This window comes from Oryctolagus cuniculus, chromosome 20 (genome assembly GCF_964237555.1).
Source record: "Oryctolagus cuniculus chromosome 20, mOryCun1.1, whole genome shotgun sequence".
NCBI classification, from domain to species: domain Eukaryota; kingdom Metazoa; phylum Chordata; class Mammalia; order Lagomorpha; family Leporidae; genus Oryctolagus; species Oryctolagus cuniculus.
The window spans coordinates 48,856,664-48,876,006 of NC_091451.1; the positions used below are offsets into that span (position 1 = coordinate 48,856,664).

Genomic DNA, 19,343 nt, shown 5'->3' on the forward strand with positions numbered 1-19,343 from the left:
GATAAAAATATACTCCACTACCTCATGCCATTTGTGAAAATCAGTGGTACATTATACATTGAGAACAAAAGTGCAGAAAATGCAGAAAACGTCACTGTGGTGTAGCAGGTGAATCCTCAACCTGTGTTGCCTGCATCCAATAGTGCTGTGTGTTCGTCTTCCAATCTGTCTCTTGCTGATGCACCTGGGAAAGCAGAAAAGCATGGTCGTAGTGCTTGGGCCTCTGTGTCCAAGTGGGAGACCCTGAAGAAACTCCTGGCTCCTGGTGTCACTGTCGTCTGGGGAGTGAACCAGCAGGTGGAAGAACTCTTTCTCTGGGTCTCTTCTCTCTCTCTGTAACTCTGACTTTCAATAAATAAAAGAATCTTTTCAAAAAAATTACATTTGTAGCATCAAAAACACTTCAAAAAACTTGGAGGCAATTTAGGATTTGGGTGAATGATGTCCACATAACAATATTATTGTTTTTTACTTTTTAATATTTGAAAAATTTTTAAGGAATACAAATTTCATAAGTACAACTTTTGGAATACATTTTCTCCCACCATACCCACCCTCCCACCTACATTCCACCCCTCTTCCTATTCCCTCTCCCCTTGCCAGTCCCATGCTCCATTAAGATTCATTTTCAATTAGTTTGTAAACAGAAGCCAACTCTATACTAAGTGAAGATTTCAACAATACATACACACACACACACACACACACACACTGAGAACTGGTTTTACAGTTAACTCTCATAATACAACTTATTGAGGACAGAGGTCGTGCATGGGGAGTTAGTGCACAGTGCCCCTGTCGTTAATTTAACAATTAACACTCTTACATATGACATCAGTGACCACCCGAGGCTCTTGACATGAGCTGCTTAGGCTATGAAAGCCTTTGAATCTACAATCTGTTTCAGTATTTAGACAAGACCATAAGCAAAGTGGAAGTTCTCTCCTCCCTTGAGAGAAAAGTACTTCCTTCTTTGATGGCCACTTCTTTCCCCACAGGTCTCACTCACAGAGAACCTTCATGTAGAATATTTTTGCCACAGTGTCTTGGCTGAAATGTTCTCATGGGCTTTTCAGTCAGACCAGGAAGACTTAGGTGCTGCATCAGAGGTCAGAGTGTTACTTAAAGCGATTGTCATTCTTTGAGTCTGCTGTGTGGACTGCTTCCCATGTTGGAACATTCTCTCCTTTTTAATTCTATCTCTTATTATTACCAGGCACTTGACCTTATTTATATGATCAATTTAAAACTTAACCTACCTATATATTCACCTTAACACTCAATATGATCACTTTAACAATTACAATGGCATTTTTACCACTAAGCTTAATGGGACTTGGAGCCCCGTGACAAGTGTTAAAACTGTACCCTTAGAAGTATGTCTGTAGGAAAGTATGCAGAACTATACAGCTTTACAGTTACAAACTTCCTTCCTCCCTCTCTTATTCCTATTCTTATTTTTTTACTGAGATCTCTTTTCAATTGACTTTATATACATATGATTAACTCTATGTTAAGTAGAGTTCAACAAATAGTAAGAAGGAAAATAAACAAAAAACCAAATAAACAAAAAACTGTTCCTCGACAGTCAAGACAAGGGCAGCTCAAGCCATCACTTCCCTAGATTTCCTTTTGGGTGCTCTATTAGGTCTCACCTATCAGGAAGAACATGTGGTATTTGTCCCTTAGGGACTGGCTTATTTCACTAACTATGATCTTTTCTAGAATCATCTATTCTGTTGCAAATGACTGGATTTCATTTTTTTTTACCACTGTGTAATATTGGATAGCACACATATCCCACAATTTCTATAATGTGGAGGTACAGGTACCTCTTGTGTGTAGTGAATTCATTTCCCTTGGGTAAGTTCCCAGGAGTGGGATTCCTGGGTCATATAAGGTAGGACTATATTCAGATTCTTGAGGTATCTCCATAGCGTCTTCCATAGTGGCTTTACCAGTTTGCATTCCCACCAACAGTGGATTAGGGTACTTTTCCCCCCACATCCTCGCCAGCAATTCATGTTTGTTGATTTCTGTATGAAGCCATTCTAGCTGGGGTGAAGTGAAACCTCCTTGTGGTTTTGATTTGCATTTCCCTGACCGCTAGTGATCCTGAACATTTTTTCTATGTCTGTTGGTAATTTGGATTTCCTCTTTTGAAAAATGTCTGAGTCTTGGCCCATCTCTTAACTGGGTTGTTTGTTTTGTTTTTGGAATTTCTTAATTTTTTACATATTCTGGTTATTAATCCATATCCATTGCATAGCTTGCAAATAATTTCGCACATGCTGTCAGATGCCTCTTCACTTGCCTGAGTGTTTTTTGCCACACAGAGACTTCTCAACTTGATATAATCCCATTTATTAATTTTGGCTTTGACTGCCTATGTCTCAGGTCTTTTCCAAGAACTCTTTACCTGTGCCAGTGTCTTCCAGGGTTTCACAAATGTTCTCTAATAACTGGATGGTGTAGGGTCATAGATTTAGATCTTTAATACATGTTGAGTGGAGTTTTGTGTAAGGTGTAAGATAGGGGTCTTCATTCATACTTATGCAATACATAATAATTTAAAAAGTGAAAAGGAATTTGATGATTCCCTGTAAATTGGAATGACATAGTCATGGATTTGAGGGAATGAGCTTGTTAAAATAGGCAAGCTACAATGTGATTCACAGATTCAATGCATTTCCTGTGAAATAGCCAGACATTTTTTCCAGGAAAAGGAAGAAAATTCTAGAATTCACATGAAGAAAATCAAGGTTTGTGATGGCAAAGCAGGAGGCTTCATCACATCTGAGCTAAATCAAGCCTGGTGCTGGGATAACACAGACACCCAGAGCCCTGGGACAGAACAGAACCTAGAAATAAAGGAACACGTTCTGAGACTGTGAGTTCTGAGAATGCACGGTGACAAAATCACAGGATGGGGATGGGTTTCCTGTCGTTACCTGGGTTTGGGGAAACTTGAATGCACCTGAAATAATTCAATTATGATGTCATCTCACACCAGATGCAGAAACAGAGTGAACTTGAGGAATGCCTTAAAAGCAAGAGCCGAGACAGTACAATTCTAGAAGAAAACACTGGACAAAAGCAAGCTGACATTGGTTTCGGCAATGATATTTTGAAAATCTCCAAAGTACAGGCAACCAAGCAAAAATAGGCAAAAGAATATGGATCCAACCACAGAGCTTCTGCAGAATAAAGAGAGTGATTGAAGAATGAGGAGTCGCCCGCAGATGGGGATAAAGTATTTTCAGATCACACCTGTGGGGGCCAATGTTGTGGTCCCGCAGGTTAACCTGCCATCCCTATGCAGCATCACTCAGCAGCATGGGTTCAGACCCTGCTTGCTGCATTTCAAATCCAGCTCCCTGCTCATGGACCAGGGAACTCTGTCAACGATGACTCAAGTGTGTGTCCCCTTCAAGCCTCGTGGGAAACTGGAGGAAGTTCCAGGCTCCTGGCTACAGTCTTGCCCTTGCCCTGCCTTTGCAGCCATTCAGGAAGGAAACCAGTGAATGGAAGCTTCTCTCTCCCTCTGTTGGTCTCTTCCTCTGTTGCCATAACACTGCCTTTCAAACAAAATAAGTAGATATTTAAAAGAAATGAAAGATAACTGTACATATGAATAGGAGCCTATCTCCTAATGTTGAATGAACTCAAGCAAATGAATCCCAAGGGAAGAAATCAATTATTCAAATGCAGTGACTGACAAGGTGGTGACAGGAGCGGCCTTGAAGGTATCACATGGGATTCCTGCTCCTGTATGGATGCTTATGTTTAGGTCCTAGTTTGGGTCCAGTTTCAGATTCCTGCCAATGTGCACTCTGAGGGGCAGTGCGAGAATCTGAGTTAATCCCATGTGTGAGACCTGGACTGAATTCCATGCACCTGGCTATGATCTGACCCAACTACTCTTTTATGGCATCTGGGAAGTTACCCAGGATTCAGTAGACCACTGTCTGTCAGTCTCTGTCTCTTTTTCTTTTTGGACAAATACACAAATACAAGTTTTAAAGAGGTAAAAATATATTTGTAATTTTTAAAATAAAATATATAAAGGCAAACGTATAAAAAATGCCTTATATGGAATCATCATGCATGTACATGTTGGAGAAACAATGAGATACCCCATCCCTTTGTTAGACTGAGTATCACCAGACATACCAGAGCTGACACATGTTGTGCAGGAAGAGAGAGAAGATAACCTGGTAAAGGCTGGAGTCAGGTAAATTAGGAAAGCTTTCATGGAAAACATCAGAAGCTGAGAAATAGAATTATCACAGGATCCTCCAACACCATTCCTGGGTAGAAGGAATATGAAATCCCAGGGAGGAGACCACAGGATCCAGAGTCACTATGGCAAACACCTCTGCAGTCCCATGTTCAATTAAAGCAGCGTCGTTCTCAAGAGGTCACACATATAATCCAGTGAAATTAGCCTTGAGGAAGGATGGATAATGGACAAATGGACAGAGTTATATTTTAACATGAAGTTTATAAGGCAGTAAAGAGGAAGAAATTCTGATGTCTTGGATAACTTGGATAATGCTGAGAATAATGCCTAAGGATAATGTGTCAGTAAATGTACAGTATACCATCTAGTCCAAGAAGACAGATAATATGCGATGCTAGTTACATGGGATAAAAGGATGAACTCACGGTGACATACAATTGTGAAGACCAAAGTCTGAGTGTGGGGGTAACAGAGGAGACAGTGGAGCAAGGTCAGAGTTTCAGTTCCACAGGATCCACACACTGAGGGATCTACTGTACAGCATGGTGACAGAGGTTAAGAGAATATTGTGTCTACAGAATTCCAACACAGGAAACTGACATTCGACCATGGGAACATGTGGATTTGTGATGAGCATGTCAATAAGAATGACTTCATAATTCCATCAATTTGATACAGTCATTTTTGAACACATATCATTTATCTCATGTCTATGTTCAGTTATTATTTATCAAACATTTATGAAAAGGAAATGACAAAAATGGCCAACTGCAGATTAAGTTCTCTGAATACTGGTGTTGTGTTTGCCAATGTTTTATGCAGATGATAAATAAATGCCAGTTCATTCAAGGATTGGCAGGTGGAACCCAGGAGCAGGGAACTGCAATAGCGTTCGAACGTTTTTCATGGAGACTCCTAACTCATCCATCATCTGCAGTCTTCAGAATGCATTTTCACTTCCAAGTATAGAAATAGTGTAAATGTGCTCTGTCCAGAACTCTGATATGCAGCCTGGATGTCTCCCTCCCTAAATAGATGAAAGACGACAAATGGATTGATGACCCCAGTCACCATAGACATGGAGTAAAGAGCAGGGACTCAGGACACATTGTCGCTGGGACTGGCTCTTTCTGCAGCTGTGATTCAGCCTCAGGACACTGGGCATCATGCTGGAGCCACAGACACAGCTCCCCGTGATGATGTGGACTCCAGCCCCAGAGTGCACAGCCACTGTGCGTCCCACTTTCTGCTCTCCCTGAACCACAGCAGGTGCAGGGGGTCCCATGACACTGGAGCAGAACCAGATCAGCTGGAAGTGCACACCCAACACTTTCCGTTCAGTGATGACCTTGACTGCTGATGTCCAGTGCATTTCCCTCCTGAGTTCAGTCAGGGAGCCACCCAGGAAGGTCCCAGGACCTAGAGGATGAAGAAGTCCCTGTAGGCTTCCCAGGTGCCTGCAGATGCTCAGCCTGAGACACAGCTGAGCTGCAGTACATCCCTGAGTGCTGTGACATTCACACAGGGACCACAGACTGTTCCAGGATTAAAGGGGAAATGCAGGTCGGGTTAAAGTCTGCAGAAAGTGAGTGTGGATCACCCACATGTAAAGTCAAAGGTTGGTTCAGTGCACACTTGCTGGTTGTGGCAGGAGAGGGATGAGTGGAATAGTTGCTGTTTAACAGATCAACGGCCCTGTCTCAGCTGTCCCTGGTTATACAGGGAAAACTGAAACTGTCCAAAGCTTTCAGTGCCCTGAGGGTGCTGTCCTGAGTCAGGTTGGAAGAGACTCAATAGTGTCCTCAATATTCCCACATCTCTGACCCTGGTGAGCACAGTCGCTGTCCATGAACCAAATTGTTCAATTAGGACTTCTTCCTTTTACATCAAACTTTCACTCCGTCATTGAAGTTGGGAGGGACAGAATCAAAAAGAACAATTCTTCCCTCAAAACTATTACAGGAGAGCAAACCCCAATTCCCTGACAGGAAACCAGGGCTTCATCTCCCTCTGCGCCTGTGCAGGACATGAATCTGGGCTCAGTGCGTCTTGCGCGCTCCCTGGTGGAGCCGCGCTCCCCTGCAGGGAGGTTTGTGTCTGGGCTCAGCCTGAGGGCCCCTCACTGTGTCTCTGGCACAGAAATAGGTGCCTGTGTCTGAAGGTGTCAGACCGGTGATTTTCAGAGTCACGGTGGTCGAGGTTTTGGAGATGGTAAATCGGCCTTTTGCCCAGCTCCCGTAGTATGTGCTACCACCAGTACTAATGGCTCCGATCCATTCCAGCCCCTCCCCTGGAGCCTGGCGGACCCAGATCATTGCATAGCTACTGAGGGAGAATCCAGAGACTGTGCAGGTTAGTGTCAGGGTTCCTCCAGGCTTGAGCAGGTCTCCCCCGGACTCCTCCAGCGACTGACACTGGACACCTGCAAACACAGACGACATGGTCAGGAAGCTGTCACTCACATTCTCTGTGTCTCTCACTCACGTCCTCTCCCAGACTCAGTACCCCGCGTTCTCCATCATTACCTTTGAGCACAGCGACCAGGAGAAGCCAGCGCAGCCCAGTCTCCATGGTGAGCGTCTGTGTTGAGTGCGATCAATGAGTGGACACCTGGGAGTCCTGGGGCTGGAGCTCCTGTGCCAGAGCTGCAGGGTGAGGGCTGGGCTGGTTTTCATGGGCAGAGGGAGGCCCTATCTGCATGTGCTGCCCCTATATAGCAGGCATGGGGTCAGACGCCTCAGACAGGACAGGGCCCAGGGCAGATGAGGTGACCTGGGTGTGTAGGGTGATGCCTATGATTGGATTAAGATCATGTGAATTTTTATGTTATCATTATTTTAAAAAGTTGAAGGCAAACACCTTGTTTCATTTTAATATGTGTGTACCCTTCATATCCAGTGTTAGCAATATCATGTTCCTCATTTATTTAAATAACCATTAATTCCTTATCATCTATATGAAAGACATTTGGACAGTGATAGAGAGAGAAGGGGTGAGAGATACAGAAATGTAGAGATAGAAAAGGTGACAATGGGAGATTTCTGCCTTTGGGTTGACAGCCCCAGACATCCCAAATGCCTATGACATCTAGGAGTTAGTCTTTCTGAACCCTGGAGCAAGGAACTGTGTCTGTAATTCCAGCGTTGGTGGTAGGGGCTCCTTTGCTTGTAGCGTCATCTACAGTTTCCCATGATGCATTATGAGGGGAAAGTGTGGGAAGCCGTGAGGCTGGGCTCAGTCAGTTCTGTGATGGGAACACGGGTGTCCCTAGAGGGACTTAGGCAATTTTCTCCTAATGCCTGCTGCCCACTTTTAAACAGATGAAGGACTGCAAGAGGATTTTTTAAGGTTAACTATGTTTTGTTTCCTTATTCATCCATTGCCTTAAAGTTTAAAAACTGTTTAAACTGTTTAAAACTGTTCCTGAACACAGAACACTGTACATGGTAGTGGGGTTTGTGTGCTATTGAAATGTGCATGGTAGAAATGGGCACAGATCAACTCATTATAATTCACATTTCCACCTCCTTTACCATCACTCTGTTGGGAGGCCTGGAGACCTCAATTCTAGTTATTCGTGGAACATGCTGTTTGTTGCGGTGAACTGAGTCAGCGCACTGTGGTGTGGGCAGAATTATTCCTGCCTTTGGTGGTGTTTTCTGCCCTGGTATCAGCTGCCCTGTGTTCCCCCCTCTTCCCTGTGTCTAGTAATCATGACTCTGAGTTGAGATCAAGCACTGGGTAGAAGTCACTGTGTCACAATTCATCCGCAGTCCTGGGTTCAGCTTGCAGCATTGTTCCCAATAGTTCAGTCAAAAAAGATCAAGTGTGCATAACAGTGAATGGATTCTTTCACATTTGGGCATAGAATATTATTCAGTATTAAGAAGGAGATTGTTCTGTCATTATGAAACGTGGGTCAGCCTGGAGTATACATACTAAAAGAAATGATCCAGGTACATGTGGACACATAGTATGTGACATTAGTTATATATGCAGCCCACAAGCTTGAACTCACAGAGGTAGGCAGTGCAATGGTGATCACTGTCTACCATGACCCAAGTGTTTGTCCCCTTCCAACCCTGCGGGAAACTGTGGGAAGTTCCAGGCTCTTGGATTCATGCTGAGCCCTCTCAGCCTTTGCAGCCATTCACCAAGTGAACCAGTGGAAGGAATTCTCCCTCCATCTGTTGGTCCCTTCCTCTCTTGCTATAACACTGTCATTCACATTTTTTGTAGGGTCAGCAGCAACACGGAAAGCCCAAAACCATTTTTGGAGGCACAGTGATTTCCTTCTTAACTGAATTGCCTGGGCTCTGGGTCTTGGGAGCCTGATGGGAGGATGAGGACCAGTAAAATGGAAACAGAAAGGGAAATGTCCCTTAAAGAATAAGGGCAGAAGAGGTGTCTGGCTAGTGTTCACTTGGATTCTGAGCTTAGGTGAAGTCCATGAGCCAGAAACCCATGCCTACTGGGATAGAGTGTGCATGAATATAACTGTGTTTTGAGAATACAGGCTTTATATGGAGACACATCTCAAAGCATCCATGACAAAAGAGTATAAATGGTTTCTAATATGAAGAGGCCTCCATTCCTTTCTGATGTCAGGCCAGGTTGTGGCATTCAAGCCCCAGCACCTATGGGTGTCTCCTGGGCCTTGATCATTTTCCTTCTATTTAGTAGGGGTTTCTGTGCCAACCATGTCCAGTTAGGTGCCTACTGGTACCAGGGAGTCTTTCTAACCCAGCGCAGTGTAAATCCAGCATCTGTTCGAATTTTGACTGAAGCAGCTTCTGCTTCTCACACAGTCTCCTTCACAGACTGCATGAGGCTCTGAGCTTTGTGAACCAGCATGTCTGTGGCCTGCTCAGACTCCTGGTCGCTGATGGGATTCTGGCACAGCATGGTAGCCTTCACTGTGGACAGGATTTTGAGCTGGGTGCTTATAGTTGGGATTCGTTCACACACTTGTAAGAGGTTGGTTCTAATCTGCTTATCTGTGCACTGCTTGGCAACCTCCTTGGCCAACCGAGTCACCTCATCCGAGGCCTTGGCGATGTCCTTGGCACACTGAATGAGTGCCCGCTTGGTACCACTGCCTCCTCTCACAAGCCGAGACATCTCGGCCATCAGCAGAGCCATGCGTTTGGCTGCTGCAATGATGTCATTGCCCTTGCTGGACCATTTGCGAGCTTCATCATGGAGCTGCCTGGCAGCCATCATCATTGGCTGGTTAATCACCTCCCCGGCTTTCTGCGACGGCTAAAATGAAATAGATACTTAAAATAACTTGAAGATTAATTATACATATGATTAGGAGCCTATTTCCTAATGTTGAAAGATCTCAATCCACTGATCCAAAGGGAAGAAATCAATTGTTTAAATGCAGTGATGATAAGGTGGAGACAGGAGCAGCACTGGAGTGAGCCTGAGGGATTCCTGCCTCCCGTGTCAGGATGCTGAGTGCTGTGTCCTAGTTTGGTTCCAGTTTTTAGTCCTGTTTAAGCCCCTCTGGGAGGCCATTGTGAAGTTCCAAGTAGTCCCACATGGGAGCCCTGGACAGAATTCCAAGCACCTGGCTGTCATCTGACCTAGCTGAAGCTTTTGTAGCCACTGGGGAAGTGACCCAGGAGTTAGAAGATCACTGTCAGTCTCAGTCTCTTTGTGGTTTTGGACAAATACATACAGACAAATTTTTAAATGAAATGATAAATTTTTTTGACAGGCAGAGTAGACAGTGAGAGAGACAGAGAGACAGAGAGACAGAGAGAAAGGTCTTCCTTTACCATTGGTTCACCCTCCAATGGCCGCTGCAGCTGGCGCACCACACTGATCCGAAGGCAGGACCCAGGCACTTCTCCTGGTCTCCCATGTGGGCACAGGGCTATCCTCCACTGCACTCCCTGGCCACAGCAAAGAGCTGGCCTGGAATAGGGGCAACCAGGACAGAATCTAGCACCCCAGCTGGGACTAGAACACAGGGTGCAGGCGCCGCAGGTGGAGGATTAGCCTAATGAGCCGTGGTGCCAGCCAATAAAATAATAAATTTTAAATTTATTGTACACCTATAAATTTTAAAAGAAGATATAAAGGCAAGCATATAAAATGCTACAAATCTGGGACCATCGTGTATGTCCATTTTGGAAGCACAATGAGACATCCCATCGCTCCTGTTAGAATGGCTATTACTAGACATACCAGAGCTGACATGTTTTATGGAGGTAGAGAGAGATGGTAGCCCTGGTACAAGTCTGTGTCAGGTTAATTAGTAAAACCATATGGAAAAGCATCCAAAACTAGAAATAGAATTATTACATGATGTTCAAGCACCATTGCATGGTACAATGAATATGAAATCCCAGGGAGGTGTCCACGGGATCCGCAGTCACTGTGCCAAACACCTCTGCAGTTCCTTGTTCATTTAAAAGAGTTCACACATGTGATCCAGTGACATCTCATGAAAGTAAGAATGGAAAATGAAAGAAATGGGCTAAGTTACATTTTAAAAGGAAGTTTATAAGCGGTAGAGTAAGAAATTCTGTAATTTTGGACAACTTTAATGACCCTGGAGAATAATGTGCCTAGGATAATATGTCAGTAAAAGTACACTCTGCTAACCATCCAGGCCAGTAAGACACATAATATGTGATGCTACCTACATGGGATAAAGGATGAACAGTGGCCAGTCATGAAGATTCAGATCTCTGAATACTGATGTTTTGTTTGCCAATGTTTTATGGAGATGATAAATGAAGGCAGTGCACTCAGGCTTGGCAGCTGGAACCCAGGAGATTGGAACAGAATCAGTGTTCCCACCTTGGTGATGGGGCCTCATAACAGATCCATCATCTACTGTCTTCCAGGGTGCATTGTCAGTTTCAAGTGTGGGAAATGTGTAAATGGGCTCTGTCCAGGACTCTGATATGCAGCCTGGGTGTCTCCCATCTAAAACTGATCTAACTTCAAATGGATTGATGACCCCAGTCAGTATAGACATGGAGTGAAGAGCAGGGACTCTGGACACATGGTCGCTGGGACTGGCTCTTCCTGCAGCTGTGATTCAGCCTCAGGACACTGGGCATCATGCTGGACCCACAGACACAGCTCCCCATGATGTGAACTCCAGCCCCAGAGTGCACAGCCACTGTGTGTCCCACTTTCTGCTCTCCCTCAACCACAGCAGGTGCAGGGTTCCCACGACATTGGAGCAGAACCAGATCAGCTGGAAGGGCACACCCAACAATTTCCATTCAGTGATGACCTTGACTGAGATGTCCAGTGCATTTCCCTCCTGAGTTCAGTCAGGGAGCCCCCCAGGAGGGTCGTAGGACCTAGAGGATGACGAAGTCCCTGTAGGCTTCCCAGGTGCCTGCAGAAGCTCAGCCTGAGACACAGCTGAGCTGCAAGTACATTCCTGAGTGCTGTGATGTTCACACAGGGACCACAGACTGTTCCAGGATTAAAGGGGAAATGCAGGTCGGGTTAAAGTCTGCAGAAAGTGAGTGTGGATCACCCACATGTAAAGAAAATGTTGGTTCGGTGCACACTTGCTGGTTGTGGCAGGAGAGGGATGAGTGGAATAGTTGCGGTTTAACAGATCAACGACCCTGTCTCGGCTGTCCCTGGATATACAGGGAAAACTGAAACTGTCCAAAGCTTTCAGTACCCTGAGGGTGCTGTCCTGAGTCAGGTTGGAAGAGACTCAATAGTGTCCTCAATATCCCCACATCTCTGTCCCTGGGGAGCACAGTCGCTGTCCATGAACCAAATTGTTCAATTAGGACTTCTTCCTTTTACACCAAACTTTCAATCCGTCATTGAAGTTGGGAGAGACAGAGTCAAAAAGTAGAATTCTTCCCTCAAAACTGTTACAGGAGAGGAAACCCCAAATCTCTGACAGGAAACCAGGGCTTCATCTCCCTCTGCGCCTGCGCATGACCAGAATCTGGGCTACTGCGTTCTGTGAGCCCCCTGGTGGATCCGCGCGCCCCTGCAGGGATGTTTGTGTCTGGGCTCAGCCTGAGGGCCCCTCACTGTGTTTCTTGCACAGAAATAGGTGCCCGTGTCTGAAGATGTCAGACCGGTGATTTTCAGAGTCACCGTGGTCGAGGTTTTGGAGATGGTGAATCGACCATTCACCCAGCTCGCGTAGTATGTGCTACCACTAGCATAAATGATTCTGATGTATTCCAGCCCCTTCCCTGGAGCCTGGCGGACCCATTGCATGTTGTAGCTACTGATGTCGAATCCAGAGGCTGTGCAGGTGAGTGTCAGGGATTCGTCAGGCTTTACCTGGCGACCCCCGGACTCCTCCAGCGACTGACACTGGGCACCTGCAAACACAGACGACATGGTCAGGACTCTCTCACTCTCTGTGTCTCACACTCACGTCCTCTCCCAGACTCAGTGCCCCACGTTCTCCATCATTACCTTTGAGCACAGCGACCAGGAGAAGCCAGCGCAGCCCAGTCTCCATGGTGAGCGCCTGTGTTGAGTGCGATCACTGAGTGGACACCTGGGAGTCCTGGGGCTGGAGCTCCTGTGCCAGAGCTGCAGGGTGAGGGCTGGGCTGGTTTTCATGGGCAGAAGGAGGCCCTATCTGCATGTGCTGCCCCTATATAGCAGTCATGGGGTCAGATGCCTCAGACAGGACAGGGCCCAGGGCAGACGTGGTGACTTGGGTGTGTAGGGTGATGGCTATGATTGGATTCAGATCATACGAATTTTTGTGTTACCATATTTTTAAAAAGGTGAAGGCAAATACCTTGTTTCATTTTAATATGTGTGTACCCTTCATATCCAGTGTTAGCAATATCATGTCCCTCATTTATTTAAATACCCATTATTTCCTTTTCATTTATATGAAAGATATTGGGACAGAGATAGAGAGAGAAGGGTTGAGAGATACAGAAAGGTAGAGATGGACAGAAAAGGTGACAATGGGAGATTTCTGCCTTTGGGTTGACAGCCCAGACATCCCAAATGCCTATGACCCCTAGGAGTTAGTCTTTCTGAACATTGGAGCAAGAAACCGTGTCTGTAATTCCATCATCGGTGGTAGGGGCTCCTTTGCTTGTAGCGTCATCTACAGTTTCCCATGATGCATTATGAGGGGAAAGTGTGGGAAGCCGTGAGGCTGGACTCAGTCAGTTCTCTGATGGGAACACGGGTGTCCCTAGTGGGGACTTAGCCAATTTTGTCCTAATGCCTGTCACCCACTTTTAAACAGATAAAGGACTGCAAGTGCATTTTTTAAGGTTAACTATGTTTTGTTTCCATATTCATCCATTGCCTTAAAGTTTAAAAATTATTTAAACTGTTTAAAAAAGTTCCTGAACACAGAACTCTGTACATGGTAGTGGGGTTTGTGTGCTCCTGGAATGTGCATGGTAGAAATGGGCACAGATCAACTCATTATAATTCACATTTCCACCTCCTAAGGAATAAATTCCTTAAATGCAGTGATGATAAGGTGGAGACAGGAGCAGCACTGGAGTGAGCCTGAGGGATTCCTGCCTCCCATGTCAGGATGCTTAGTGCTGTTCCTAGTTTGGTTCCAGTGTCAGATTCCTGCCTAATCCCCTCTGGGAGGCCATTGTGAAGTTCCAAGTAGTCCCACGTGGGAGCCCTGGACAGAATTCCAAGCACCTGGCTGTCACGTGACCTAGCTGAAGCTTTTGTAGCCATCTGGGAAGTGACCCAGAGTTAGAAGTTCACTGTCAGTCTCAGTCTCACTGTGGTTTTGGACAAATACATACAGACAAGGTATTTATAAAATGATAAATTTTAAAATTTATATCATATCTATAAAATTTAAAAAGAAATATAAAGGCAAACATATACAATGCACAGGTGCCTGGGGGACATGGAATGGCGTCGTCTCTGGGGAGTACATCCAGTGATGACTCCACGCCATGAGTGGATTCAATGTCAGGGCCTCATGGAGGAAGCTGAGGTCTCCAGTGCCCCTAACAGGTCCACACCGAATGCTGTGAGCAGCCTGCTGGGGGTAGATGTGGTTTGTCCTCACAGCATCTGTGCTGAGCATGGCCCCAACGTAACAGCACTGACAAGGGGTACACGGTCTGGATTTTTACATGAAAAGTATGGAATAACCAGACTCTGATGTCAGATGCAAAGTCCTTGTAAAACTACTGAAGGAAACATAGGGCAAAATCTCCCTGATGTTGGTCCGGCCATGATTTCCCTTTCAGATCTTCAAAATTCAAGAGACCTAAGAAAATATTTTCAGATGATGCTGCATAACTACAGAGCTTCTGCATTACAGACTAACTGAGAAGTGAGCAGCCTACACACAGATTGGAAGTGACTATTCTCATATCAAATGTATGATCAATAGCCTGTATCCAAAAGGAATAATAAGGAACTGTGTGTATGAGCCATGTTTAGAACTGGTTCTGAGTCTTCTGCAGTCTCAAAATAACTGTGATGCACAATTGGCTTCTTCATCCTGATCGATAGGTTCTGTGTCATCAGGCCTACAATGGGTATAGAAGCAAACCTCTCTGATTGTGTGTGGCTCAGTGTTGCTATGGATTCATTCTGGTGGGGGCAAGAGGCGCGGAGTCACCACACAGACCCCGGGAGTTGGGTGAAAGCATGCCAGAGGCAAGCAGCCCGCAGACTCATTTGTTTCAGTAGGTACAGCAGCTTATATAGCTAAGGCAGCCAATCTGGTCAAGGGGCAGTTTATGCCTAACCAATCACAGCCTGTTGCCAGGCAGTATCTGAAGCCATCCAATCACACCCTGTTGCCAGGCAGGGTCCATTCCCAAGTGGCATTAATGCCATGCCTGAGTAACTGATGCTTGCTACCCAGCAGCCATCTAGGCATGGCCTTCTCATTCCACCACAGCTCAGTGTGTCCCAAAGGCGTTGTGTTTTAGGTGTGCTCCCAGGGAGACCATGGGAGAAAAGATGGGAGTTCTGGGAGTGAGGTCTAGTGGGATTTGTTCATTCCTGGGGAATCTGCTGTTGGAGCTACCACGGTAGATCTCCTGGGTCCCCAGCTTCAGCACAGAGCACAGTGCTACTAGAGTCATCCCTGGTCTCGTCTGACGTCCTGTGTGGGGATGGGGTCCCTCCCATCCATGTTCACAAAATTAGCCTGAAGACTGCCATGATGTTCACAATATTATCATGCCTGATGGCACAACATTCTGCAGTCACTATGGCAAAAACTTCTGTAGTCCCATGTTCAATTAAAGCAGCATCATTCTCAAGAGTTCACACATATAATCCAGGAAAATTTGCATTTAAGAAGGAATGGATAATGGGACAAATGGACAGAGTTATATTTTAACAGGAAGTTTATAAGGCAGTAAAGAGGAAGAAATTCTGATATCTTGGATAACATGGATGATCCTGGAGAATAATATCCAAGGATAATATGTCAGGGTAATTACACTCTGCTAAAGAATCCTGGCCGAGAAGCCAAATAATATGTGATGCTACGTACATGGGATAAAAAGGATGAACTAACAAGCCAGAAATTCAATGGTGAAGACCAATGTCTGTGCTTGGGAGGGACAGAGGAGACGATAGAGCAAGGTCAGAGTTTCAGTCACACAGGATCCACACGTTGAGGGGTCTACTGTGCAGCATGGTAACAGCAGTTAAGAGAATATAGTGTCTGCAGAATTCCAAGACATTAGACAAATGACAGTCTACCATGAAAAACATGGGTTTTGTGATAAACATGTCAGTAAGTCTTACTTCATTATTCCACCCAGTATACACTCATTTATTCAACACATATCATTATACCTCATAAGTCTATATTAAATATTATTTATCAAACATTTATGAATATGAAATGGCCAAAATGGGAAATCATGAAGATTCAGATCTCTGAATACTGGTGTTGTGTTTCCCAATGTTTTATGGAGTTGTCAAATAAAGGCAGTGCATTCAGCCTTGGCAGAAGGAACCCAGGAGCATGGAACTGCGTCAGTGTTCCCACCTTGGTGATGAGGCCACATAACACATCCATCATCTACTCTCTTCCAGGGTGCATTGTCAGCACAATTATTGGAAAGTGTGTAAATGGGCTCCGTCCAGCACTGTGATATGCAGCATGGATGTCTCCCTCTCTAAAAAGATGAAAGACTCCAAATGGATTGATGACCCCAGTCAGCGTAGACATGGAGTGAAGAGCAGGGACTCTGGACACATGGTCTCTGGGACTGGCTCTTCCTGCAGATGTGATTCAGCCTCAGGACACTGGGCATCATGCTGGACCCACAGACACAGCTCCCCGTGATGATGTGGACTCCAGCCCCAGAGTGCACAGCCACTGTGTGTCCCACTTTCTGCTCTCCCTCAACCACAGCAGGTGCAGGGGTCCCATGGCACTGGAGCAGAACCAGATCAGCTGGAAGGGCACACCCAACACTTTCCATTCAGCGATTACCTTGACTACTGATGTCCAGTGAATTTCCCTCCTGAGATCAGTCAGGGAGCCACCCAGGAGGGTCCCAGGACCTAGAGGATGAGGAAGTCCCTGTAGGCTTCCCAGGTGCCTGCAGAAGCTCAGCCTGAGACACAGCTGAGCTGCAGTACATTCCTGAGTGCTGTGTCGTTCACACAGGGACCACAGACTGTTCCAGGATTAAAGGGGAAATGCAGGTCGGGTTAAAGTCTATAGAAAGTTTGTGTGGATCACCCACATGTAAAGTCAAAGGTTGGTTCAGTGCACACTTGCTGGTTGTGGCAGGAGAGGGATGAGTGGAATAGTTGCTGTTTAACAGATCAACGACCCTGTCTCGGCTGTCCCTGGTTATACAGGGAAAACTGAAACTGTCCAAAGCTTTCAGTGCCCTGAGGGTGCTGTCCTGTGTCAGGTTGGAAGAGACTCAATAGTGTCCTCAATATTCCCACATCTCTGACCCTGGTGAGCACAGTCGCTGTCCATGAACCAAATTGTTCATTTAGGACTTCTTCCTTTTACATCAAACTTTCTCCCCGTCATTGAAGTTGGGAGGGACAGAATCAAAAAGTAGAATTCTTCCCTCAAAACTGTTACAGGAGAGGAAACCCCAGTTCCCTGACAGGAAACCAGGGCTTCATCTCCCTCTGCGCCTGTGCAGGACCAGAATCTGGGCTCAGTGATCTTAAGCGCCCCCTGTTGGAGCCGTGCTCCCCTGCAGGGAGGTTTGTGTCTGGGCTCAGTGTGAGGGCCCCTCACTGTGTCTCTGGCACAGAAATAGGTGGCCGTGTCCGCCGCTGTCAGACTGGTCATTTTCAGAATCACCGTGGTCAAGGTTTTGGAGATGGTGAATCGACCATTCACCCAGCTCGCGTAGTATGTGCTACCACCATATCTAATGTATCCGATGTATTCCAGCCCCTTCCCTGGAGCCTGGCGGACCCATTGCATGTTGTAGCTACTGATGTCGAATCCAGAGGCTGTGCATGTGAGTGTCAGATTTCCTCCAGGCGTGACCAGGCCTTCCCCGGACTCCTTCAGCTGCTCCTGACACTGGACACCTGCAAACACAGACGACATGGTCAGGACACTGTCACTCACACTCTCTGTGTCTCTCACTCACGTCCTCTCCCAGACTCAGTGCCCCGCATTCTCCATCATTACCTTTGAGCACAGCGACCAGGAGAAGCCAGCGCAGCCCAGTCTCCATGGTGAGCGCCTGTGTTGAGTGTGATCACTGAGTGGACACCTGGGAGTCCTGGGGCTGGAGCTCCTGTGCCAGAGCTGCAGGGTGAGGGCTGGGCTGGTTTTCATGGGCAGAGGGAGGCCCTATTTACATGTGCTGCCCCTATATAGCAGGCATTGGGTCAGACGCCTCACACAGGACAGGGCCCAGTGCAGACGTGGGTGACCTGTGTGTGTAGGGTGATGGCTATGATAGGATTCAGAGTGTATGAATTTTTATTTTTTCCTTGTTGTTTTAACAGTTGAAGGCAATGACTTCATTTTATTCTAATATGTGTGCGCCCTTAATATCCAGTGTTATCAATATCATGTCCTTCATTTTAAAGTAACCTTCGGTTCATTTTTAACTATTCTCATGACATTGGAACAGTGACAGAGAGAGAATGGATGAGAGATACAGAAATGTAGAGATGGACAGTGAGTTGACAATGGGAGGTTTCTGCCTTTGGACTGACAGCTCCACAATAACAAATGCCTACAACATCTAGTAGTTGGTCTTCCTGAATCCTAGAGCAACAGACTGGATCTGTGTTTCCTCCATCAGTGGTAGGAGCTCATTCGCTTGTAGCATCAGGTACAGTTTCCCATGATGCATTATCATCAAATGGTGGGAAGCCGTGTGGCTGAGCTAAAGCAGCACTCTGATGGGAACATGGGTGTCCTTAGTGGGGACTTAGCCAATTGTGTCCTAATTCCTGCCGCCCACTTTTAGACTGCCAGTGGATTCATTTAAGGTTAATTATTTTTGTTTAGTTTTTTCTTAAAAATGTGGTTTTGTACCATGTGATTTTCCTCATTTTTATAAAGATTTATTTCATTTTTTTAAGTCAGAGATACATAGAGAAAGAAGGAGAGGCACTGAGAGAGAGAGAGAAGTCCTCCATCCACAGGCTCCCTCTCCAAATGGTAATAATGGTCGGAGCTGCACTGATCTGAATCTAGGAGCCAGTTGCCTGCACTGGGTCTCCCATGGATTACGGGAGCTGAAGATGGAAGCCATCTTCTACTGCCTACCCAGGCCACAACGGAGAGCTGGATTGGAAGTGGAACAGCCAGGACTCCAACTGGCGTCCTTATGGGATGCCAGCACTGAAGGCAGAGGCTTTACCCACTATACCACAGCACCGGCCCTGATGATCTTAATTATATATGGAATCCACAATTGTGAGCTCACAGAGGCAGGAAGTACAATGCAGATACTGAGTCTGGGAGTAGAGAAGAAAAGGGACAACATTCCTGCAAGCACAGAGAGTTTTCTGTGACCAGAGAGGCACGTGGAGAGATCTACTGCACAGCATGGGGACAGTAGTTATGAAGCTTTATTGTGTTCTTTCCCATTCCTGCAGGAGTAGGCATTTGTCATTCGATCACAAAGAATGGTGGTGTTGCTAGGGAAGGACTTGTGAG

The 19,343-nt window shown here is 45.9% G+C and overlaps 1 pseudogene and 3 gene segments (V, D, J or C); all 4 read right to left on the bottom strand.

Moving 5' to 3' along the window:
* Window positions 1-6,282: 6,282 nt before the first annotated feature.
* Window positions 6,283-19,343, bottom strand: part of LOC103346901 (immunoglobulin heavy variable 3-23-like) — a 121,321-nt gene continuing 108,260 nt past the window's right edge. The window contains 1 exon segment of the V gene segment in view: window positions 6,283-6,665. Coding sequence covers window positions 6,283-6,665 — 383 coding nt within the window.
* Window positions 8,723-10,453, bottom strand: LOC138847323 (vinculin-like; annotated as a pseudogene).
* LOC138847324 (Ig heavy chain V-A1 region BS-5-like) lies at window positions 12,194-12,778 on the bottom strand. The segment is given in 2 exon segments: window positions 12,194-12,576; window positions 12,674-12,778. Coding segments are annotated over 2 exon segments (429 nt in total).
* On the bottom strand, window positions 16,357-17,955 carry LOC138847325 (immunoglobulin heavy variable 3-23-like). The segment is given in 3 exon segments: window positions 16,357-16,421; window positions 17,432-17,752; window positions 17,856-17,955. Coding segments are annotated over 3 exon segments (432 nt in total).